At 52.1% G+C, this 21,185-nt stretch overlaps 7 protein-coding genes across 7 annotated transcripts; 4 read left to right on the forward strand and 3 right to left on the reverse strand.

Moving 5' to 3' along the window:
- Positions 1-3,134: 3,134 nt before the first annotated feature.
- On the reverse strand, positions 3,135-3,965 carry P152DRAFT_465843 (uncharacterized protein; the record flags this gene model as incomplete). The annotated part of the gene is made up of 3 exons (XM_033680658.1): positions 3,135-3,652; positions 3,710-3,836; positions 3,900-3,965. 3 exons carry the CDS (start codon positions 3,963-3,965, stop codon positions 3,135-3,137), a joined length of 711 nt encoding a protein of 236 aa, XP_033534790.1.
- On the forward strand, positions 3,918-4,820 carry P152DRAFT_306988 (uncharacterized protein). The gene is made up of 4 exons (XM_033675132.1): positions 3,918-4,496; positions 4,558-4,599; positions 4,669-4,727; positions 4,787-4,820. The coding sequence occupies exons 1-3, from the start codon at positions 4,089-4,091 to the stop codon at positions 4,672-4,674; spliced, it is 456 nt and encodes a 151-aa protein (XP_033534791.1). The 5' UTR covers positions 3,918-4,088; the 3' UTR covers positions 4,675-4,727; positions 4,787-4,820.
- A 580-nt stretch (positions 4,821-5,400) lies between these two features.
- P152DRAFT_457520 (general substrate transporter) lies at positions 5,401-7,646 on the reverse strand. Its single transcript, XM_033679244.1, has 9 exons — positions 7,111-7,646; positions 6,848-7,063; positions 6,675-6,786; positions 6,547-6,622; positions 6,191-6,489; positions 6,117-6,138; positions 5,792-6,069; positions 5,699-5,739; positions 5,401-5,650 (listed from the first exon to the last, which is right to left on the reverse strand). Exons 1-9 carry the CDS (start codon positions 7,287-7,289, stop codon positions 5,446-5,448), a joined length of 1,428 nt encoding a protein of 475 aa, XP_033534792.1. The 5' UTR covers positions 7,290-7,646; the 3' UTR covers positions 5,401-5,445.
- A 1,135-nt stretch (positions 7,647-8,781) lies between these two features.
- P152DRAFT_457521 (uncharacterized protein) lies at positions 8,782-10,664 on the forward strand. Its single transcript, XM_033679245.1, has 2 exons — positions 8,782-9,164; positions 9,217-10,664. Exons 1-2 carry the CDS (start codon positions 9,135-9,137, stop codon positions 10,591-10,593), a joined length of 1,407 nt encoding a protein of 468 aa, XP_033534793.1. The 5' UTR covers positions 8,782-9,134; the 3' UTR covers positions 10,594-10,664.
- A 202-nt stretch (positions 10,665-10,866) lies between these two features.
- Positions 10,867-11,466, reverse strand: P152DRAFT_457523 (uncharacterized protein). The gene has a single exon (XM_033679246.1). The coding sequence runs from the start codon at positions 11,383-11,385 to the stop codon at positions 10,984-10,986; it is 402 nt and encodes a 133-aa protein (XP_033534794.1). The 5' UTR covers positions 11,386-11,466; the 3' UTR covers positions 10,867-10,983.
- Positions 11,467-12,136: 670 nt separating this feature from the next.
- P152DRAFT_414900 (Rad4-domain-containing protein) lies at positions 12,137-14,927 on the forward strand (the record flags this gene model as incomplete). The annotated part of the gene is made up of 2 exons (XM_033677038.1): positions 12,137-13,054; positions 13,157-14,927. Coding segments are annotated over exons 1-2 (2,457 nt in total), but the record flags the coding sequence as incomplete, so codon positions are not given.
- Positions 14,928-16,218: 1,291 nt separating this feature from the next.
- Positions 16,219-20,826, forward strand: P152DRAFT_457525 (uncharacterized protein). The gene is made up of 3 exons (XM_033679247.1): positions 16,219-16,336; positions 16,403-17,029; positions 17,084-20,826. The coding sequence occupies exons 2-3, from the start codon at positions 16,486-16,488 to the stop codon at positions 20,494-20,496; spliced, it is 3,957 nt and encodes a 1,318-aa protein (XP_033534796.1). The 5' UTR covers positions 16,219-16,336; positions 16,403-16,485; the 3' UTR covers positions 20,497-20,826.
- Positions 20,827-21,185: the final 359 nt, after the last annotated feature.

The following is a 21,185-nucleotide window of genomic DNA, read 5'->3' on the forward strand; positions in this document are numbered from 1 at the left end:
TTACAGAAGAGAGGCAGAAACAGGCCGCAGGCGTCAAGGTTGCATCGAACGACCCTCAGCCTCATTCTGTCTCCGTCACTGGCCGTGAAGCTGTTGAAGTATCGAAGTCAAAGTGTCGACGTGCTTACTATGAGGTGGAGTAGCCCGTATTGTGGGAAGAACATCACGAAACCAATTACGTGTTCGTACCTATACAGGCTATCATATACTTGGTATGGAAATAGGTCTAGACCGGATCGTTAGCCGAGAGATTACAGTGAAGAAGGGCGACCGCGAGACGGAGACTGCGAGACTATTCCTGTTATGAAACTGCACGTGAAGGCTGTGTACTGTACCACGTGTAGACGGATGTTGTGGCATGAACTATAACTTACCGCCTACAGGTAGTAGATAGTAGCAATTTGAAGGACTCGGTCAGTAATGAAGCATCCGTGGCGGTCAGTGAGATGTGGCTGAGGCCCCATACTAACCCAATACGAACAGGTGGGAGGGTTGGAGTGGGCCGGAGTGGGTGGCTGGCCTATAGGGCGTCCAACCAAAACTCGAGACTCCAACAACATACTCCAGCATCCCCTTGCTAGCGCCAGTTGGTTGCCCCCCCCCTGGTCGTTCGGTCACAGTTCCTCCCCGCCAGTTGACCGTTGACTGCGCGTCCCGCCAACGACACCCAACTCTCCTTACGGTCATGACTTCACCTTCTCTTTCTCATCCTCCGTTCAACGTTTTCCTCATCCGAAAATACCGTCGTTTTAAGCCATCATTCCACTACCGACTCTTCTGTCATTCATCCGTCCATGCTCGTGCGTCAACTTGATGCACGAATCCCTGGTCAGCATCCGGACGACCCTTCGTTCATTCGACCACTCCAGACCGAGACCGGTCACTGAAGAGCAAGCCTGAACTCGACATGGCCAGACTATCCCTCCTCGTCATACTCCATCGCCGGTCAATATGTGCGGTGACTCAAAGCGACGATAGCTCGATCTGTTAATTCCGCAGCTTTTCCAGTTCGTCATCTTTTCAGCAGGACACGATGCACACGACTATCGAGACGATGGTGTGGTATGACGGTGGTTCAATCCTGTGCTTCCATCAGGTGCGCTCAGCACCAGTACGGTCCAATATCCCGGAGTATGAACTTCTCCCTATACCGTAATCGGAAATATCTCTCGCATGAGCCGAAGCCATTCCTTCTAACTTGATCGTTCAATCCGTATGGGTGGGCTGCCACATCGATTCTTCTATCTCCACCCACCAATCTGACGCCTCTCTTCCTTGCTTTGCTGCCTCGTACTGCGCCTCCTGTGGGGGCCTGCTTTCTCTGGCCTTCTCCCATTTCTGTCTTGGACCTTTCTTCCTCTTCTTAGCCATGTATTTGGAACTGCAGGAACCGCCATGTGGGGTTTTACATCAGTCATCCTTGCCTGCCGAAAAGATGACAGCCTGGACGGACCACCTCTTCATGGCTTTCTCGCCTATCATTTAGCTATCCTCTTCGCTGTCGCCGAAGTCTTGCACACAAGAATTGATGTCCTGGCATATAAGAGGCGCGGGCGGTAGACTAATGCAAACATGGCCGGTGGTCAATTCGTTTCATACCTCACTGTCTGTTTTCACATTAATATCCTCATCCATATAACCTCTTCCGAGTCTCTCATTAGGCATCTTCCCAACAGATATAGCGCCGTGCTTTTGACTCATATCCTCTCTGAAGCTTGCTGGACTCGTTTTTCGGAATTCTTAACACACCCCTTCCTGTCGTCTGGACTTATATCTCCGATCCACGTCAATTCGATCCCCTTGGCCTTTAGTGGCAGCCACTACCCTCAATCATCATGTGCATCCGAGTCGTTGAGCGCTTCGCAGTCTGCGGCTGCGTCTATCATGTCCACGGCGTCGATGCCTGCGCTGCGTACGGGCAACATGCCGTCGCCGACCATACCGTTGTCGTCGGCCACGCATGTCCTAGACACACAAAATGAGGAACCCCCTAAGGCCGACGTTGACCGTCGGCCACGAAACTTCTCCTAACGGCCGCGCCTGGAACTTCCGAGGGATGAAATCGTCGCCTTGCGTGGGACTTGTTCGCGACCCGCACCCGAAACCACTCCGCGGGAACGGAGCGGACTCGACGCCTCCGCTCACTCATATGCTTCTTGCTTGGACGAATAACGAAGGGATGAGGTCTATGCCGCTGACGCCAAGATGTTAAGTCATGATCGGCTACGGCCAGAAGTGAAGTCAACCGAATAGAATTGAGGTCGTGGAGTTGGAAATTGGACCCACGGGTTGGGGCATTTGGAAAGAATGCAATCATGAGCGATTTGGGTGGGAACAAACGAAGTCCCGACAAGTTGGAATACAGGATATATATCCCAGCTCTTGTATTTTATATGAATTGAACATGTTTCATGGTCTCCATTCTGGTGTCACTCCAAACACATGGTCTACTCCAAATGGCGATGTTTCGGAACCTTTCAAGTAAATCAAGAAACCCGATTGAAAAGACTGCCCGTCCAAGGGCATCCAGCTATATAGGCATCCATTTTCCGGGCCGAAAGGCTCATTCTGCGTTTGCCCTCCTTCGCCGCAACTGTGCCGCCACCCACCGCCGATAAGACAGGATCCAGTCCACGCCCGTTCCGTTGGGCCCTATCGAGTCACTAGGAGACCGGTCAACCGCATTGCACTCTACCATTGCCTCATATGGGTTAGGAACATGGCACAGCACATCGGTCCTCTCGAGTCATGGAGTAGAATACGAGTCCAAAGCGCAAGGTTAGGAAAGCAGAATAAATGGTGCCGCGAAGCGGTTCATTCAACGAACTGAAATTCAGTCCACCTATCTATTCCGATCCATGCATGTAGAAAACTCCGTCTCCGGCGTGAAGGAGTCCCGTCGCCTGCTCGCGGACGGAATCGCTGCACGACAGGAAGGCCTTGATAACCAGCCTCATGGACGCATGAAGCCGAACTCCGCGCTGTAAAATCAGAACAAGGAACCGTTCCTCGACGCGCCGTCCCGTACGCCATAATGGAAACCCCGCCATATCGCCGTGACTAAGGATGAAAGGAAATATGCTTCTCTAGCCGTCTGACAAGACAGTAGCTGGAATTAGCGAAGCCATCATCCCTTATTTCTCGTCTTCCTCGTCTTCCTCGGCGCTGCCCGAATCCAACGCATCATCATCATCGTCGTCATCATCATCATCATCATCCATATCATCCATGTCAAAATCACTCTCACTCCCCCCGAAATCCTCCACCTCCGCATCCGAGTCGCCCCACACATCCATATTGAAATCGTCCTCCTTCACCGTCTTGAACGCGTCCTTCTGCGTCGGCATGACGAACCCAACCGGAAGATCCTTCTTGCTCTCCGCGACGTCCTTGCGCGCCCGCTCGTCGAACGTGCCCTTGTTCTTCCGCCACAGCACCGCGGCGTCGACGTTGGCGGGCGAGGACACCTCGGCGTCGTCGAGCAGCGAGAGGATGGAGATGAGGACCGACTCGACGCGCTGCGCGGGGGACCAGCGTTCCGAGGCTAGTTCGCCGGACATCTCGTCGTCGCCAGGGGGGTGGAGGATGGAGATGCAGAGCCGGCCGTCGGGGTAGACGTTGGGGTGGAAGATGGGGCGGGTGAACTTGAAGTCTGGTGGGGAGAGGTTAGCTGACTCCACAGACCCGGGTGGAATGAATGGTGGCATACCTGGGGGGCTGAAAGGGTAGTTTTTGGGGAACGTCATTCGGGCTTTGAAGTAGCCGCCGCTGTATGGCGACTCCTCATTCAAGACGATCAGAGCGACGCTCCATTCGAAGACATTGTCGTCAATAAGCTGCGTAAACGTTTAGTCACGGCGTCTAGATATGGTGTTCGGGGGTGGGGGCAATTGGTGTACCTCGATGTTTGTCCATCCCTCCTTAGACAAGGCCTTGTACTCGCCCATCAAGATCTTCTCCGCCATGGTGGGCAACTCTTAGAGAGGTGTGACCAGTTCAGACTTGGATTATCCGCCGAAAGTGTTTCTGATTTTCGATTTGTGTTGGGGGGGCCGAAGCGCCAGGCGCAGCGGTTTATAAAGTGGGCGATGCCGGAAGGTGGAGGTGAACGGAGCGTGTCGAAGGTTCCAGGCGATGGTCGAACTTCGAAGGCAGAAACGAAAGTGAATATCCTAGGCAACACAGGTAGATCGCAATATGACCATTCACGAGACTCCAGTGTGGAAGCGTTTTCCGAAGTTCTTTCAGAAGTGTCTGCCTCTTCCGCTTTCACGCCCTGTCTTGCTTCCCTGTGCACATCCAGTTGGTGGGGTGTGGCGGAATGCGGCCGTTGGTTCAGAACCGTTCATAGATGGTTTTGGGGGTTCCAGACTCTAAGACTCAGGATCGGCGAGTCCCTTCCAAGGGAGAGAACTTTGCGGACGGTTGGTAACTGGAGACCAATGATGTCTTTAGTTCGAAAAGGAAAGAAAGGGAAGACGGTGGCGAGTGGGAAGGTTCGTAGAGAACAGCTGAAGTAGTCATCCAGCTCTTAACTCTTTGTTTCGATACTTCTAGAACTCTACCAATTACCTATGGAATCCCATTCCTGGCAATTCAGTAAAGGCACCCTAGCTTAATAGATGAACAATGTCAGGACATGAGTTAATAATTACTCTTGTACCACAGCAATAGCCCTACATCGGCCCAATGATATGGCATGGATGGAACGATTGCTCTCTCCGCCCGTAAGTCTCAATTGAAACGAAACTCTTATGCCCGTCCTCTCGTTAAGAAGGTCTCACAGAGTATATTATTTATGAATAATGGCACATTATAAAAGGTCGTATCCGCACCGAGTCCTTCTGTCTTAGGAGTTGGAGTCCTGGAGGCGCTACTGTACCGTTGCTCAATGCGGAAATGCGGATATGCGGAAACCCGACGCTGCATTCCGCTCCATCCCCTCATGTTCCAAATTATGGAGGATCGATTCGACCGGCAGCAGATCGGAATGTATTATCCATGCCTCAGTGGCATTTTATTTCCCGTTCAATAAACTACGAAACCTCTTGAGCGAGGCAATTAACTTCAACAGATTGCATCGATCGTAAGCCTCAAAAACTCGTTCGACACAAGCGATTCGACAGCCCCTGGAATGACCTAGACCTTCAGTCCTTCACATGCTCGACTTCCTGCACCTGTGTCTGCGCCTTGCCTTCATCATTGAGCGTCTTTGGAGGCTCGTTGCCACCGGTGCTTTCTTCGTCCTCTTTGCGCACTACACTCATGCCAAATAACTCGTCCATGTGCTCAAGAGAAACCCCTAGAGGTAGAAAATTAGCACCGAGTCCGGCACAGGGAAACAGTGCGCAAAAAATTCAACTCACCCTTCGTCTCGGGGACCAAGAACCAGACAAAAAAGAACATAGCGAAGCAGAAACAGCCGTAAATTAGGAATCCACTGCATCAAGGGTTAGCCTCCGATCCGATCCTCCTATCACCGGAGCACACGAACCCATATCCTTTATTTCCTACGTTCTTCAACATACGAGGCGTAGCCTGGGCGACAACAAAGTTGAACAGCCACTGAGTAGCGGATGCAAGAGCGACATTAAGAGATCGGAGCCGTGCTGAGGCAACCTCGCTGCAGTAGATCCATGGAACAGGGCCCCTGTGAGTTGGTTAGACGTTGGATGCGGAAGTGGGCCAAGGATCCTACCATCCGAATTGGAAGAAGCCGGCAAAAAGGAAGACGCAAACCTGCGGACGAGTCAGCCATGATGCAGCATTCACGAGAAGACCTGCCACTCACCAACGCGAAATAACCAGCGGGTGGAACTGGCTTGTCAGTATCCGGTGGCGCAATTCGCACGTAAAGACCCATATAGAACATAGCAAGGCCTTGTGCAATGCTCGTCCACAGAAGACTCCTCCTCCTACCTAAGCTATCGGCCACGAACAGCAAGAACGCCAGGCACGCAGTCACTTTGACGACTCCGTAAATGCCCGTGGCAAACAAGCTGGTCGTATCGCCAGTGATTCCTAAGTTCTTGAAGATCATCGGCGCGTAGTAGTTGATGGCGTTGGTCCCTTGGAAAGATTAGCTGTCTTCTGCCTCCGTAGCCAATGCTCCGTACCTGTCATCTGCTGGCATACCATCTGCAGCAAGCCGTTAGTCAGAGTTTAGAACGAGATACATCAGCTATCATACCAGTCCGATGGAAATCAAAGCCCTGTTACGGTTCCCCTTGATGAGCCACATTTCTTTCCACAGATCCTTCTGACTCGCGCCTCCGACTAATTCGCGCTCGTACTGCAGCTGAGCCGCAATATCCGCGAGCTCTACCTGGATATAAGGATGATCGGCCGGGAGGTTTCGGACTCGACAAAGTGTCTGGGTTGCCTCCTCCCAGCGATCCTGCTTGGCGAGGAAACGGGGGGACTCTTTATTCAACAGCATGCAACCGAAAAGAAGAAGGGCAGGGAGTGCTTGAATGACCAGGGGTACAACTAGATTATATCAGTGGACTGGACTCCTCAAGAGAACATGTAGAGTTTATTTCGTACTGTAGCTCGCTCTCCCGGAGATATGCAGACTCGAGCCGTAGTTGATCCAGAATGCGAGCATGATGCCCGTGACGATCTTCGATCCTGTCAGTTCTTTCGTCATAAAATACGGCATCTAGAGATCGCACAAAAAGCTGGTAAATTCCAGTGAGTCCACCACGGATGGCACGAGGTACGTTTTCAGAGATATAAAGCGGAGTGGTCGATGACGCAGCACCGACACCGATGCCGGCAATGATTCTAATTGAGCATTAATTCGTGTCCATCCATGGCATTCACAGTAATCTCGAACTTGGCTCACCGTCCAGTATACAGAGCGCCGTATTTTCCCGACGCGGCGGCTTGGATGATGCACCCGAGGGTTGCAACCGCCGCCGAGATCAAAAGCGACGGCTTGCGGCCTAACTTGTCCGAGAGGATGTAGATTCCCAGGGAACCAAAGAAGCATCCGGCTTGCAAAACGGAGACAATGTTCGAGGAAAGGTTCGCCTTGGTCCGCTCGGTCAAATTGTAGTCGCTGGCCAAATTGAGTACTATGGTCGTCCAGTGCTGGGGGCAGCTCACGCTTCGAAGGCATCCAGCTCAAGCACACCTCCAATGATCCCCATATCCATTCCAAACAGCATGCCGCCAAAGCAGGCGGAAGCTGCCAAAGCGAAGACCCTCCACCCATAGATCTCTGGGGGATCCTCTTTCACCGCGTCATTGTGCACCAGGCGCTCGATAAGAGTTTTAGTACGCATGGCTACTCGCTGGAAGGAGGACGGAAATCAGCGAAGAGACGGTAACTGATGACAGACCGTGGACCTAAATCGCTTGAATAGCATGGACTTTCGGACAAGATTAAATAAATCCTCGAGGGTAGTCCGGCCATTTGAGGAACATTTGGACCGACGTGGTTGATATCCTAGCCTGGGGGCCTGTAATGCTGGAAACGGAAACACGGCCCTTTATTCGCGGAAAAACGTAGAAACAGAGTCCGTCGCAACTTGAGGGGGTTGAGGATAAACCACCCATCTAACCCTTGGGTGGCCGTTGCCAGGGTCTTCTGCCTGATACAATAATTAAGCGACTGGGTCATGGGCAGAGGTGGATATGATAGCCCAGTGCATGATGCACCTCAAATTCTCGAGAATGTCAGTGCGATTTTCGCCGAGGTCAGCAATATCCCTCTCCCACCAACCAGGTTATCTTATTAATCGGGTTGATTTCCGATATGTGTGTGACTTCGTGCGACTTCGTTCCACCGCTCTGATATAAGAGGGAAAATCATTACAACATCCAATATGGCATGCTCGCGAGTAAAATCGGCGTACGACCCGGTGTTGCCGGTCCCGCCCAAGGGCGTTCACTTCTGGATCATTGCTCCAAGTCGTGAAGCTGGTCAAATATCAATATCCCCGGTAGTTCTCATCAAGATAGGGTCACTGGATGGTCCTTCCGAGTATCAAGATGATTGCAACGGTGAAAAGGCCCTAAAACTCCTAGTTGCTCAATTAGGCATTCATCTGACGATCTGGAGTTCCCCAGAATCCCAGATGCAACGGGTTATGGGGAGCACTCCACAGCAGAGGCTATATTAGCCTAACCGCAGACAAATGGTCCGATGCGGATTGCGGACCCCAGAGGCCCAGACGGCCCAAAGAGGGGATTATGACGACCGACGGGCGGATAGGTTTGCGGAGAAGCTCTGCTATTGCCAGCATCGTACATTGTGCATGCACGGATGTCCTTTCAAGCTCTTGTCCGCTCAACGGCGCTATTAGCATCTCCAAGGTTAAAGCCTAAAAGGTAGGCCGGGATTTGTGCCTCTGCGGATGATCCGTGCATCGGTCCAGGATACTCCGAAATTGGCCACCAATCGCATGTGCCTTTGACTCGGGTTTGACATTCAATTGAACTGAGCGTCAAGTTCATCCATTTATTGATGATTCCGTCTATTCGTGAAATCAGTGAGACGTATCCGTAATCTTGGCTGAATAAGCCAGGCAATATCATGTGACTCCTTAGTCCATGTACATGCACGTGACCAGCCAAAGTGACCAGCCACACAAGCCACACGCAACCAGCCACATATATAGGTCAGGTTAGTTGACAGGGATTGACCCACCTGATCTGCACTCGTCTGATGTATGATTGGCCATATTTGATAGTTTCGCATTATCCCTGTCACCAGCCCCTTGTGATGACCACTCACATCGGCTTCATCATCGGTTGCTATCCATAACCAGTTCCCCAACATATCATGGTCTTTTTCCAAAGGCCTATCCTCCGAAAATTCGGATGGCAGGGCCCAGCATGGCATTCGACATATTTACCGTTGCACAATGGATCTTTTCCTTCTCTTCATTTCTCCCGGATTGACCTGCAACCGCTGCAACTCAAACCCTCTCCCCAAGGACATCCCCAAAGACATCAACTCCAGGCAACTTGAACAAGGACCCGTCCCCTTGACTGCCCCTACGTTACAAAGTCATTGTTTCAGTGTCTGCTTTTCTACATCAGTCGTGCAGTTAACCTGCCCTTCTCCGGATTGCCAGAGTCCCCGCCCCTGACACATTCCTCTGCTACCCATCACCCTGGATCAAATGTCACAATCCACCGCTCTCCCGCCTACAGTGAGTATATTTGTATCTGCGAAAGGAGCACTATTTCTAACAGAGTCCGTAGTCTCAGCGTGACCGAAGAATCCTTCCTCCTTCGCGTGTATATTCATCCACATCATATTCTCCAGAACCTCCATCACCTCTGTCCGACTTCACCGACGATCAGACATCATTCGCCGGTGAATTTTTGAATCGATGTAAGGTTTCGGCTGCCAAACTCCAGCGCTCAGAATCTCCTCGACGACAGCTTCAGAGATCGTTGACTTCTGCGTTTGCCAACTCTTTCATTTCATCCTCAGACCAAGACCCCCGACGCCAGAGTAACCTCTTCTTCGGCGATCTTTTCAGTGGATCATCTGCGCCAATTAACATTGGCTTCATCCAGGACGACAATAGCGAGGAAGAAAGCGAGGAAGAGACAGAGATGGATGGAATCTACACTCGAGCACCCCAGCGTGCACGAAGGCCCATCCCTGTAAAGGGTACCCATTCGGTTCACAACAGAAGTCAAGGTTCTCTCGGCAGAACATCCACGATCTCTGATCGATCAAGTCGATTTGCGTGGTTCACACGATCCAACGGTTCCCAGACACCAGAGACAATTCCTGCTTCGTCGGTTGAGGATAACGATCCGCTTCTCACTATGTCGATTGCGAACGTGCTATTCCCTCACGGCCATCCGGATCCATTAGCACCTCATTCGTTCCACGATCTCGTCGACTCGTCGACTAGTCTCCTCGCCACTTTCCAGTCTGCGTACCGTGCGCAGCATGCCCAGATGGACAGCGTGCGAGCTGAACACTCGGCTCTATTGGAGGAGTTTGCAGAAATGGAAACACGGTCCAAGCACCTAAAGTTGCAATTGCATGACATGGCATCCCAAGTCGAACGCAGCGAGGCGGAAAAGCGGGAATTACGAGATCTTCTGAACCAAGAGCAACAGGAAACCGCTCTACGAGAATCGGCTCGAAAAAGAAGCCTGAACCTTGTTGCCAGCCCATTTGACCGAGCATCAGATAGCCCCGAGCTTCCTGGGACGAAGCATATACGCTGTTACCGGGGTGAAAGCGGTTCAACGACACCAACAACCGATTCCGGATTCGAATCTGAAGCTGAAAGCAGTTCTGGGAGTATATTTTCCAAAACCAGTGGAGTGGCCTCAATCCCATCGACCGACACTACGTGGGACGATCACGAAACACCTCGAGACCTTCCTTCTACCGAATACAATCGCCGATCGATGTTTGATGATGTCTTGGATGTGATGAGAAAGAAGGAAAACCCAAACCACCTCTATAAAAGAGAGTTTCGGCCCGCCGGTTCGGGAGGACAGCACTCATCCGTGGGCAATGGCAATCTAGCTGAACGAAACGCTTGGCTGGAGCAACGAGTTCTGGAGCTGGAGCATGCTGTGGATAGCTGTTTGGATCTTGTATGTTAGAATGATTGATGTACAATTTGTTAGATAGATATCTAGATACCCGAAGTTAGACTAATGATAGGAGGCGAGCAATGAACTTGGCCTTTGGTCATCGTACGGTGCATCATGAAGACCTACATTACTTGGGTGATTGATTGATTGATTGATTGATACCTGGGCTTGTTCGGGCCAACATCGGTTAGGCCACGTGGGGAACTACAGTAGCTAATTAATTTACATTCTAATATAAAACTTATTGTCCGTGTTTGATCTCGTCAACTTCCTGTTACTCATTTTGGCCGAGATGGCCAATGACGAGGGCTCTTTAGGATATGTGCTATGGGAACGCTGTTCTTGCTCACGGCGCAGCGTTGCTTTACAATCGATGACATCTCGGCATATCATCTAGGTCTAAAGTCTATACGAATGATAGCCGGGGTTATACAATCCAAGCAAGTCAGCGACAGCGTGCAAAAGTCGAGTTAAGGCATCGCTAGGGGGGTTGCTTGAAGGTTCGCGTGGGTTCCAGTCGTACGAGGCGCTTGATTTATTCTGGTATCGGCGTTCTAGGTCGTGTATTGAGAGGACGGGCAATGATGCGTGCGGTGCGCGGCGTTGTGTCGTACTCGCTGGTGCAGATGAGGAGGTTCTAGGAGTGCGTATTGTCGTCATTGGGGTAGGTTGAGGGGAAGCTACGGATCGATCAGGTTTCGACATCCCTGAGGGAGTCGGGCAATGGCGGGACGCCACTGTTATATATGGGGGACGGGTAGGTGAAGCCGGGCGGGATTCGAAGGGCGACTTGGTGGGCATATCCGCTGAGATTGGACCGGGGGAGGAGTGGCAGCAGCGGATTCGGGTGGTGCATGCTCGGGGCGGACTCGGAGTGGATGATTGGGATGGTAGTAATGATAGCGATGTCTCTAGGGCTAGGGATTGAGGTCGGCTAGTAGGCGAATTAGATGTCCTCAGCATTAAAAAGTAGATCGAATATTGTATCGGCTAGGAGGCAATCGTCCGCGTGGAAGTCTATGAGATCGTCATTGCTCGATCCTCCCTCATAGATCATACATTGTACGCGATATCTTTTCCCACAGACATCGCAGAGGCAAGTAGCTCTCCGGGAGCCCGCGAAATAGGAAAACCCACAGGTCGTCAGCTGCTGCGGAGATAGATCTGGATATGCCCATGTTGACGGGTAGGTCTTCAAGCGACCTAAAATAGTTCGAGCTGGTGCCGGGTGGTCGGATGGTGTTGGTGACGCGCTTTGTGATCGGGGAGACGTCATGTCGCGATGGTGAGTTGCTCCGACTTGCTACTGCTGTCGTAGGCGATGATAGTGGTGCGAATCGATTTGATGTTGCTGCTGCCATCTCCGTCCCCAAGGCTTCCGGTCGTTTCTCGGTCGATACTTGGGTGATTTAATTGATATCAATCTGTAATTGAATGGTCAATGGCCATATTTTATGCCTGAGGCAGCAAGGCCTGATATCTCCGACGCGTCGGATGTGTCATCAGATACATCAATGGAACAGAAAGAGTATTAATTATGACTTTATGAGGTTGTCAGTTGTAGTTCATCGTGTCAAATGTCAAGCTCATCTTTCCGACTTCTCGCTCAGATACAGTACCGGTTTCAAGCGCGGAACAAGAAAGAGAACGAACCCATTTGCCACTTCCACAACTTCCCGAAACTGAAGTTTTACCGCAGTGCTTGGATTACCAACCTCTCAGGATGATCTCTCTCCGACAATGCACGCGGTATTAGCGTAGAAACTGCTCTGAATGCCATAACCATGGGTCCCGTTGTTCCGACTAAGAGAAAATACGTCGGTGACGGAGATGAGGACACATCGGCTTCAAAGCGGTCGCCTCCCAAGCCGACGCTCCACAGGAAGGCGAAACAGACCGTCTTTGATGCCGTGGACGCAGCAACAGACCGTAAAAATTACGAAGACTCTCGGGGACCGCCTCTAACAACCCTGTCGACCAGCGACGATGAATCACTGAGCGACATCAGCAGCGACGAGTTCGAAGACGTCAAGCAGCCCGCTGCTGATCCAGCCGAGGATGAGGACGAAGAGGATTGGGAAGACGCAATGGAATCAAGGGGCGATCACGACAACCATGTGCTGGAGAACACTGACGAAGTGCGTGGAGAACCAATGGACCTTGAACTCACGTTGCCTGACGCAAGCACTACCTATATCCCCGAGATCAATGTCTCTGGGAGAAAGGGACCGAGCAAGACAGAGCGCGAAATGCGGATCCTCATTCACAAGGTACACGTTGTTTTCCTTCTCTACCACAACTTCCTTCGGAATTGGTGGATGAATGACCAGGCCGTGAGAGATGCCCTCATGCGGAACCTCAGCGGATCCGTGAAGGAGGAGATCAATAATTGGAAACGATCAATGGGGATGGCCGGAGCTGAGGTACAGGGGCAGGCTCCTCAGGAAGTCAACCGTGGCAAAGGAACATCGTCGGATATTCCGCTGAACCAAAATGCATCAAAACGTCGACAAGGACGATCTTCCGTTGGCTCGGGACAAAAGAAGGGAGCAAACCATGAGACGCCAGACAGAGACCGCCGATCACAGGATTGGTCGGGGTCTGCATCTCGAACAGAAGAAGGAAAACCGGACTTAAGTCGCGGAGACCCGACATCTCGTTTCTTACGATATATTGCTTCCCACTGGCGGAAGAGGTTTCGGATCACCGCCCCTGGACTGCGGAAACGGGGTTATCTGTCAGTCAAAGACGTAGAGACCGAAATCAAAAGCTTCCAACAAAGCCATGACTTCCACGATAGGTTTGGGGAACATATAGAAAGCCTGGATGAGTTCAAGGCACATGCGGAGAGCTTGACCGGCAGTCGGGACCTGGGGACGCAACTATTCGTTTCTTTGCTGCGCGAACTGGGATTTGAAGCTCGTTTGTCCTGCAACTTACAGCCGTTGGGCTTTGGATGGAGTAAAATTGAGGACGTTGACGCGAAAAAGCTACGAAAAGTGCGCTCAGCTCAGCAGAAGGAGTCGGAAGCTGGAGGGAAGGCGTCCAGAAGCGGCCGAGAACCTGTCCCTGCAGAAGGTTCGGACGAGCTCTCTTTAGGCGAAAAGGAGTTCCCCTATCGACCAAAGAAGATCGATAACGATCTCACCGCTCCCAATTACTGGGTAGAGGTCCTGTCGCCCGTTACGAACCGCTACATCCCGGTATCCGTTTTTCCGAACATCCTCGTAGGACAAAGTGATGATCTCGATGCATTCATAGCTCGAGGGAAAGCCGCTAATGAAAGCAAGCAAACGATTGCTTACGTGGTGGCATTCTCGACGGATGGCTCAGCAAAGGACGTCACGGTCCGCTACCTTAAGAATCGGCGTTTACCGGGCAAGGCGAAAGGATTTCGAGTTCCTATCGAGAAAATCCCGTTGTATAATTCTCGAGGGAAAGTTATCCGAGTACAGGATTTTGACTGGTTTAGCCACATTCTCCGGGCTTACGCGAGACCGTCGGCTATGCGAACAGATGCCGACGAATTGGAAGACAATGAGGAGCTGAAGCCAGTGGAGGACGACGCCAAACAATTAAAAGCGAAAGAGGAGACTCTTCAGTGGTACAAAACATCTGCCGAGTTTGTCCTTGAGCGCCATCTACGGCGGGAAGAAGCAATCCGCCCAGGGGTGCGTCCAGTCAGACATTTCATTCCGAACGTCCGCTCCAAAAAAGGAGATGAAAAGCCGCCCGTTAAACCGGAACCGGTTTACTTTAGGAAAGATGTGCTGGCATGCCGGACAGCAGAGTCCTGGCATAAAGAAGGAAGGCAAGTGATCGCAGGAACAGATCCTTTGAAAATGGTTCCAACCCGCGCGGTGACCATCTTGCGGAAACGGGCTCTGGAAGAGATTCGAGCCCAAACAGGCGAGGCGCCTACGCAAGGTCTCTATTCGAAGGATCAGACGGAATGGATCATCCCTGATCCTATTGAAGATGGCAAAATTCCGCGCAACTCATTTGGAAACATCGACGTTTACGTCCCAACAATGGTGCCCAGAGGTGCAGTGCACTTAAAACTCAGGGGTGCTGCTCGAGTATGCAAGAAGCTTGGCATCGATCACGCTGAAGCTTGTGTTGGGTTTGAATTTGGAGGAAGAATTGCCGTTCCCATTCTTCATGGCGTCGTTGTCGCGGAAGACAACGTAGGACTGGTCACGGATGCATGGCGGCATGATATGAAGGAGAAGGAGCAGAAAGAGAAGGCCAAAATGAGGAAGAAGCTGCTGACATTGTGGGCGAAGTTTGCACGAGGATTGGTGGTTTGGGAGCGGGTTAAGAACACGTACGGGGAAGAAGATCAAACCCACCTGGCAGCCGAGATCAAACATCGGGCATCGGCAACCACGGAATTAGCAGGCGGATTTATTCGCGATGCATCGTCTGAAGCAGATACTCCTAAACCGGGAGGTGCTGGCGTGGGCTTGATCGTGGAGAAGGAGATGGATGGCCATGGCAAACGTAGATCATCGGGTCAGCCTGGTATGGATGAAGCAGCATCACGGATGCCAAAGTCCCTGAGAGAATCACGTGAAAATGAACGTCTCTCTCCTAGCGAACTGGGATCGGAAAAGGAGGATCAACCTACCAACGAGACGATGGCAGGAGAGGGCCGACATCAGGTGGATTTTCGGGAAAGCAACTATAACGCACCAGATCGTAGGTCCAAAGACAAGCGTCACAGGAAGGCATCCGCAGGAGATGTGGGCAAATCGGATAAGGTTGAAGTGGTGATTGGGAATGCCGGAAAGAAGACAGGAAAAGTTGGCGAAACGGACGGGGGCAGCTCGGAACCGACAAGGCGGCAGCCTCGAAGGGCAGCTGCTCAAAAGAGTCACGAAGCAGTTCGAAGTCGGTACTTTGAGGAGCAATGATACACTGGCTCTACCGAAACTTGTATAATTGCTGTCGGTTACAGCTTCGGTCCATAATGAAGTTACCAATGAAAGATATAGCGCCGCGGTATCGCGAAACATCGATTCTGCCACGAGCTGTACAATACCTGATTTATGCTAGAAATGAAGGAAGCAAGAATTCAAAGTACTTACATGTAAAGGGGCTCTGAACACTCGTGGGTAATCCTCCCACCCCTCCACCGCCCCGGCATATCTCCGCATCCCCGCTTTTCCGCTGCCCCGCCACTCCGCCCCGCCCTTCCTCCACTCATACCCTGTAGCTGAACCCTGCCCAACGACACACTTGTTGAACTTGTACCCTTTTGGTATGACTCAGCGGATCAAGGCCCCTGCATGTGACGGGGGCGTCAAGTTAGGATCCACTATGTACTAACTATGTACAGCTCTACGTATTAATACTTGGTACGGGACTGTAACTATCCACTTCCACCACGCTGAACGACTCACGACGACAACGACCACAATCACGACATACCCATAGACCTCTCCGTTATTCTCTCTGTTACTTTCACATATTTACTTCATCATCTATCATATCACGCCCATCTTGCTCCCCCCGTCTTCCCTCTTCTCTCCATTATTCTGCAGCTAAGCACTCCATCAGTGATAAGCTGCCGCATACCGAACAAGCAACACATCACTCTCAGAAGAATGAACGATCACCCACTGTGAACAAGTTGAAACTTAACCCGGAATCTTGTTTGGGAGAACCATCTTTCATTATTGTTGTACGACCGATCCTCATCAAGTCCAGTTTTGGAGGCTGTGCGGCAAGACCCTACAAACAGGCAGCAGTGAGATCCCTTCAGGCCTGCTTGAAGTAGGAAGTCCCTTGAAAGCTTTTATTGAATCCATTCCAGCGATTTCAAGCCGACAACAGTCCGTGCCGTTGTTTTGGTCTCCAAAGGCTTGCTTGCTATACCTACGAAACCCGAATGAGACCATGAGCACCTCCGCCTCCCCGCATCCAAATGGACAGAACCATGATAGAGAAGACGGCCAAATTAGCGATGGAGGACATCAAGGGAATGATGAAGCCTCTTCCGCTGACCATGAGCACCATGAGCTCGACTCCGACTCGGACGATGCCATGGATACAACTCCAGACATGACACCGATCCCCGGCACCGCCGAAGGTCAAGCCGCCGAAGACAATCACGAAGCAACCGTTCATGATCCCACCAATCCAGTAGATGCACCACCATTTGCTACCATTCCGCCTCCCGTCCTCGTTTCTGCCACCTCACCAGGCTCACATCACTCGACCCTTCCCCCGAATAGCAACCGTGGTACTCCTGTGCCGCCGTCACCGCATCCTGATGCAGCGCCTCCGAATCCACCCGACAGAAGCGAAGATGAAGACGATAGCGACACTGAAGACGAGGACGACGATTATATCTGGCAGCCGATCGTAGAAGATACCACCCCGCCGGATGAGCATGAACTGCGGGAGATCGAGAGACTGGGGGAGAGAAGCGCACTTGAACGTGGGATAAGATCACCGCTGCCTACAAGTGTCGAGGCTAACGGGAATTTTCTAGGAGGCCACTGGGAAAAGCAGACATTCACCGCCCTTGAGGACCCCGAGTACACATCATCTGACTCAGGCCATATTGACTGGCCAATCGAGCACTTTAATGGGACAGCGGAAAATCCAAATCGAGAGTTGTTGATGAGGTCTCCGATGGTTCGGATTGGGAACCACGAGTGGCAGATCAAGTTATACCCGCGTGGGAACGACTCGGATTACCTGAGTGTCTACATTGAATGTACCACCCTGTCCTCGTCGGACGCGCACAACGAATCCGGTTCAGAATCAGGCTCCTCGTCGACCCTTCCTGACACCCCTAACGAGGGCCCTTTCGTGCACCATCCGATTACTGCCCTCCCAGGAACTCCTCCGATTGAGGCCGGGACTGCAGTCCCCGCCCAGGTTTCTGTAATCGTATACAATCCTTCCAATCCCACCGCCTGGCAGTTCCATTGCGCTCGCCACCGTTTCACGAAGAACTCCCCGGATTGGGGCTGGACACGGTTTTGTGGCCCTCGACGGGAACTTGGGATGAGAACGCGGACTCGTCAGGCTCCACTGCTGCAGAAAGATAGGCTTGCCCTGCGAGCCATGATCCGGGTCGTCGATGACCAGACCGGAGTGCTGTGGGAGCACGGCCCCGGGACCTCGGGAAGCTCTGGTGGTGCCGACACTCACCATGACGAGGAAGACGTGCGAGATGAGCCAGTGTGGGACAGTGTCAAGATGACTGGACTGCGTGGTCTGACGGCGGAGCCTGGGGGCGATCCTACCGGTTGGGACCGACCGCGTCGAGGAGTCATTTATGGGGGCAATTTAGTGGCAGCAGTCTCTTCGTGGATGTTGTTCAAGCCCTTCCGCCAACTCCTGTACAGCATTCCCGTTCCGAACCCAGTCGGAAACGCGCCGGCGAGATGCATGCCTATGGTTGTAGCCCTTCAAAAGATTGTCATCTCGCTTCGGACACCCAAATTGGGCGCCTGGCCAGTGAGCTTAGAGCCACTTCAAGATGCTTGGGCGTGGTATGGAATGGACGAGTGTATTGAGAAGTGGGATGTGGTGGAGGTGTGGGAGATGATTCGTCTCAAGCTGATAGAAGAATTCTCACTCATCGATCCCCAAGCCCCCGACAAGGTCGCCAATTTGATCGGCGATTGGGCCCAAATGAAGCCTACCACTACTCCTAAATCATTGCGTGTCTCCATCCGAGGGCGAACGAGCATTCAGAATGCTTTAAACAAGACGCTCCGAAAGCTTCCCGAAGGCATCGTAAAACCTGGGCTTCTTGCCATTGAGCTTCGAAGGCAAGAATACGACGAAAAGAAGAGGTCATGGGTGCGTGTGACTGATCGGGTCAAGATTGATGAGCACATATCATTCGGTGGCACCGGATACACACTCTATGGACTGATCGTCCACAAAGGAGGGCTTCAGTCAGGGAACTACTACCCAGTCCTCCGACCCGAAGGCCCTGGTACAAAGTGGTATGCGTTCTTCGATGAACGCGAGCACAGCAAGGTTACATGCCTTACCCAACGTCAAGCTATCGAGGCCCATGAAGGGTGGAAATCGTCCGACAAGAGAGGGGAGGCCGACCCGGTCGCGTACATCGCCCTCTACATACATGACGACATCTGCGCAGCCGCTTTCGACAGCAAAATTGAGCCTGCCTGGAACATTCCATCATGGATTATAGAAGAGATAGACAGGTCTCAACGGCCCTGGTCATTTGATGAGGATGTTGCAATGTCAGACCCTGCTCACACAGGACTCCCGCCACCTATGCCACCTGCAAATGGTATCAAACTAAAGGCGAAGGAGCCTGGAGAGGACACAATAGTCGACTTCAAAATCATCAGTTCCAGGGCTTTCTGCGACCATAGCGGTCCCGGAATAATCGACGTGTTTGACCCAAAATGGACTCCTGGCAGCAACGAACATGTCTACAAGCTATCGGTGAAGTCCACGGCCACTCTCAAGGACATCCGAAAGGCGATTGCTAGGATCGTGAAAGGTATCTCCGACCCCGAGCAGTGCAAGCTTTGGATGCTCGATTCATATCTAGGGACGGAATTGCGCCCCACCCTACTATTAAGAGGAAATCCGGAGATATCAGGCGGGCCCATGGCAGTTATGGACTGGACGGCAGCTAAGCTCCAGACCCAAAGTTCGGAGCGGACCATTTGGCTACACGTTGTTGATAGCCCCCAGGACCCGGAGTCTTCGAATTCAGCAACCCCATCCAAAAACACCATCAGCCAGCGAACCGACCGAGTGACCGAGCCTACTGCTAGTCAGAACGGGGCGGATGACGGTTCGACCATACCGAATGAAGATACAGTGATGAGCGATGCTCCTAGCGAAAATGACAACGAGGTAGTGCCTCCCATAGTTGAGGCCCCACCTGACGCTATTGAGACATTGATCCAATTGGGCGTGAATGGCGACTTGGAAACCTGGACGACACCGCCGCCATTTCCTCCAGGAACCTCGGCGCCACCTCCACCGATTCCTCAAAGCGTGCGAACGCTCATGGCCGTGTCGGCTGTGCCGCCAATGCCTCTTGCGCCTCCCTCGTCCGTTGACGATGTTTACTTCTTCTTGAAAGTATTCGATCACGACTCTCAACAACTCCGGTGTCACGGCAGCTATATCGCCAAAAAGCAATGGAGAGCGGACGTCACGATTCTCAAGATTCTCGGGCTTCCAGACAAGAGCGCCGTCAAATTTTATGAAGAGGAGGATCTCGGAACCGCCACACCGATTCACGCAAAAAGGCACACGTTCAGCCAGGCGGCTATCCACGGGAACAGCATCGTGATAGCACATCCCAACCCTCCAGACGACGTACAGAAGCGAGCCTTGGCTGAGCGAGGGGCATTCCATGAACCCGAAGCCTATCTCCAGGCTCAAGTCGAACTGCGGAATTTCGCCGACATGGCCTCCGGGAACTTCACGTTCGACTATTTTTCGGCCGAGCAGTACGAAGGCGAAGTGCGCTTCCGCATACCCCACGGGCTCGGCAAGAAGACCTACTTCTCCGGAGACATCTACGAAGGTTCCTTCGTCCTCGGCAAGCGCAGCGGCCGTGGAATCATGATATATGCCAATGGGGACCGGTACGACGGCGAGTGGCTGAACGACTCGAAGGATGGCAATGGAACGTTTATCGAATCATCCACCGGGAACGCTTATGAAGGGGGCTGGAAGAACGACCGACGGTTTGGCGAAGGGGTGACGAAATGGAAGGTCGCTCAAGAGATGGAAAGGATGTGCCGTGTTTGCTGGGAGGAGGCAGCCGATGCTGCTTTCTACGACTGCGGCCACGTAGTTGCCTGCCTCCCCTGCGCGAAACGCATGGACAACTGCCCGGTCTGTCGACGGCGGGTCGTGAACAGTATGAAACTTTATTATGTCAGTTGAGCACCAGATATTTGGACCTCCACTTTGCCACGACTCCTCCAACGACTCCCTTCCGATGTTCTGGTATCTGCAAAGTGGACGGAATCAATCGATTAGCAATGGCGAAAGGGGAAGATGATTTTCCTTGGGCATATCGACCACTTCAGATGGCGCTCGTGGGATTGCTCGCGGAGCCATCGTCGGGTAGATATATGGTAATACGTTTTTCAATGGCAATCCTTGGTGAAATTATTCCAAATTGAGGAGGTTAAATTTCGTCTCATTTCTCATTCGGGCATGCAATTACCTACAGATATCTTGCTTTCATCCCACTTGACCACATAGTGTCTGGTTGTCTTGACCTGAAGCCTGGAGGGGCACCCAGGCTGCTGCAATGCAAGCATGGATGTCCTACATAAAATCATGAGTCAGGTAGACAGTTCAGCCGATGAAGTATCAAGTCATGCGTAACAAACCAACCACCGGAAGTCCAAACAGCAGTTAACAGCTCGAACGCGACGTGAGCGACCTGGAATGGGAATAATAATTGATAATATTTACTAAGTACCTCCATTCATCTAACCGAATGGCTGGTCACTGGTATGACTGGACCGAAAGGGCTAAAGCTAAAGAACCAACACTCCAGCCACGTGGTGCCACGTTCCCCCTAAGGCCTGGCTACAAAATCGGTACAAAGCTGCTCCGTAAAA

Source organism: Eremomyces bilateralis, assembly GCF_010015585.1.
Source record: "Eremomyces bilateralis CBS 781.70 unplaced genomic scaffold P152scaffold_7, whole genome shotgun sequence".
NCBI classification, from domain to species: Eukaryota; Fungi; Ascomycota; class Dothideomycetes; order Eremomycetales; family Eremomycetaceae; genus Eremomyces; species Eremomyces bilateralis.

Coding starts and splice junctions, on each gene's coding strand:
- P152DRAFT_306988 (XM_033675132.1), top strand. CDS start 4,089: ATGCCGGAAGGTGGAGGTGAACGGAGCGTGTCGAAGGTTCCAGGCGAT. Junction 4,497..4,557: donor AGACGGTGGCGAGTGGGAAG/GTTCGTAGAGAA, acceptor CGATACTTCTAG/AACTCTACCAATTACCTATG.
- P152DRAFT_457520 (XM_033679244.1), bottom strand. CDS start 7,289: ATGCGTACTAAAACTCTTATCGAGCGCCTGGTGCACAATGACGCGGTG. Junction 6,070..6,116: donor GGTATGCCAGCAGATGACAG/GTACGGAGCATT, acceptor AATCTTTCCAAG/GGACCAACGCCATCAACTAC. Junction 5,651..5,698: donor GGCTTCTTCCAATTCGGATG/GTAGGATCCTTG, acceptor ACCAACTCACAG/GGGCCCTGTTCCATGGATCT.
- P152DRAFT_457521 (XM_033679245.1), top strand. CDS start 9,135: ATGTCACAATCCACCGCTCTCCCGCCTACA. Junction 9,165..9,216: donor CCACCGCTCTCCCGCCTACA/GTGAGTATATTT, acceptor CAGAGTCCGTAG/TCTCAGCGTGACCGAAGAAT.
- P152DRAFT_457523 (XM_033679246.1), bottom strand. CDS start 11,385: ATGCCCACCAAGTCGCCCTTCGAATCCCGCCCGGCTTCACCTACCCGT.
- P152DRAFT_457525 (XM_033679247.1), top strand. CDS start 16,486: ATGAGCACCTCCGCCTCCCCGCATCCAAATGGACAGAACCATGATAGA. Junction 17,030..17,083: donor GGAGAGAAGCGCACTTGAAC/GTGGGATAAGAT, acceptor GGAATTTTCTAG/GAGGCCACTGGGAAAAGCAG.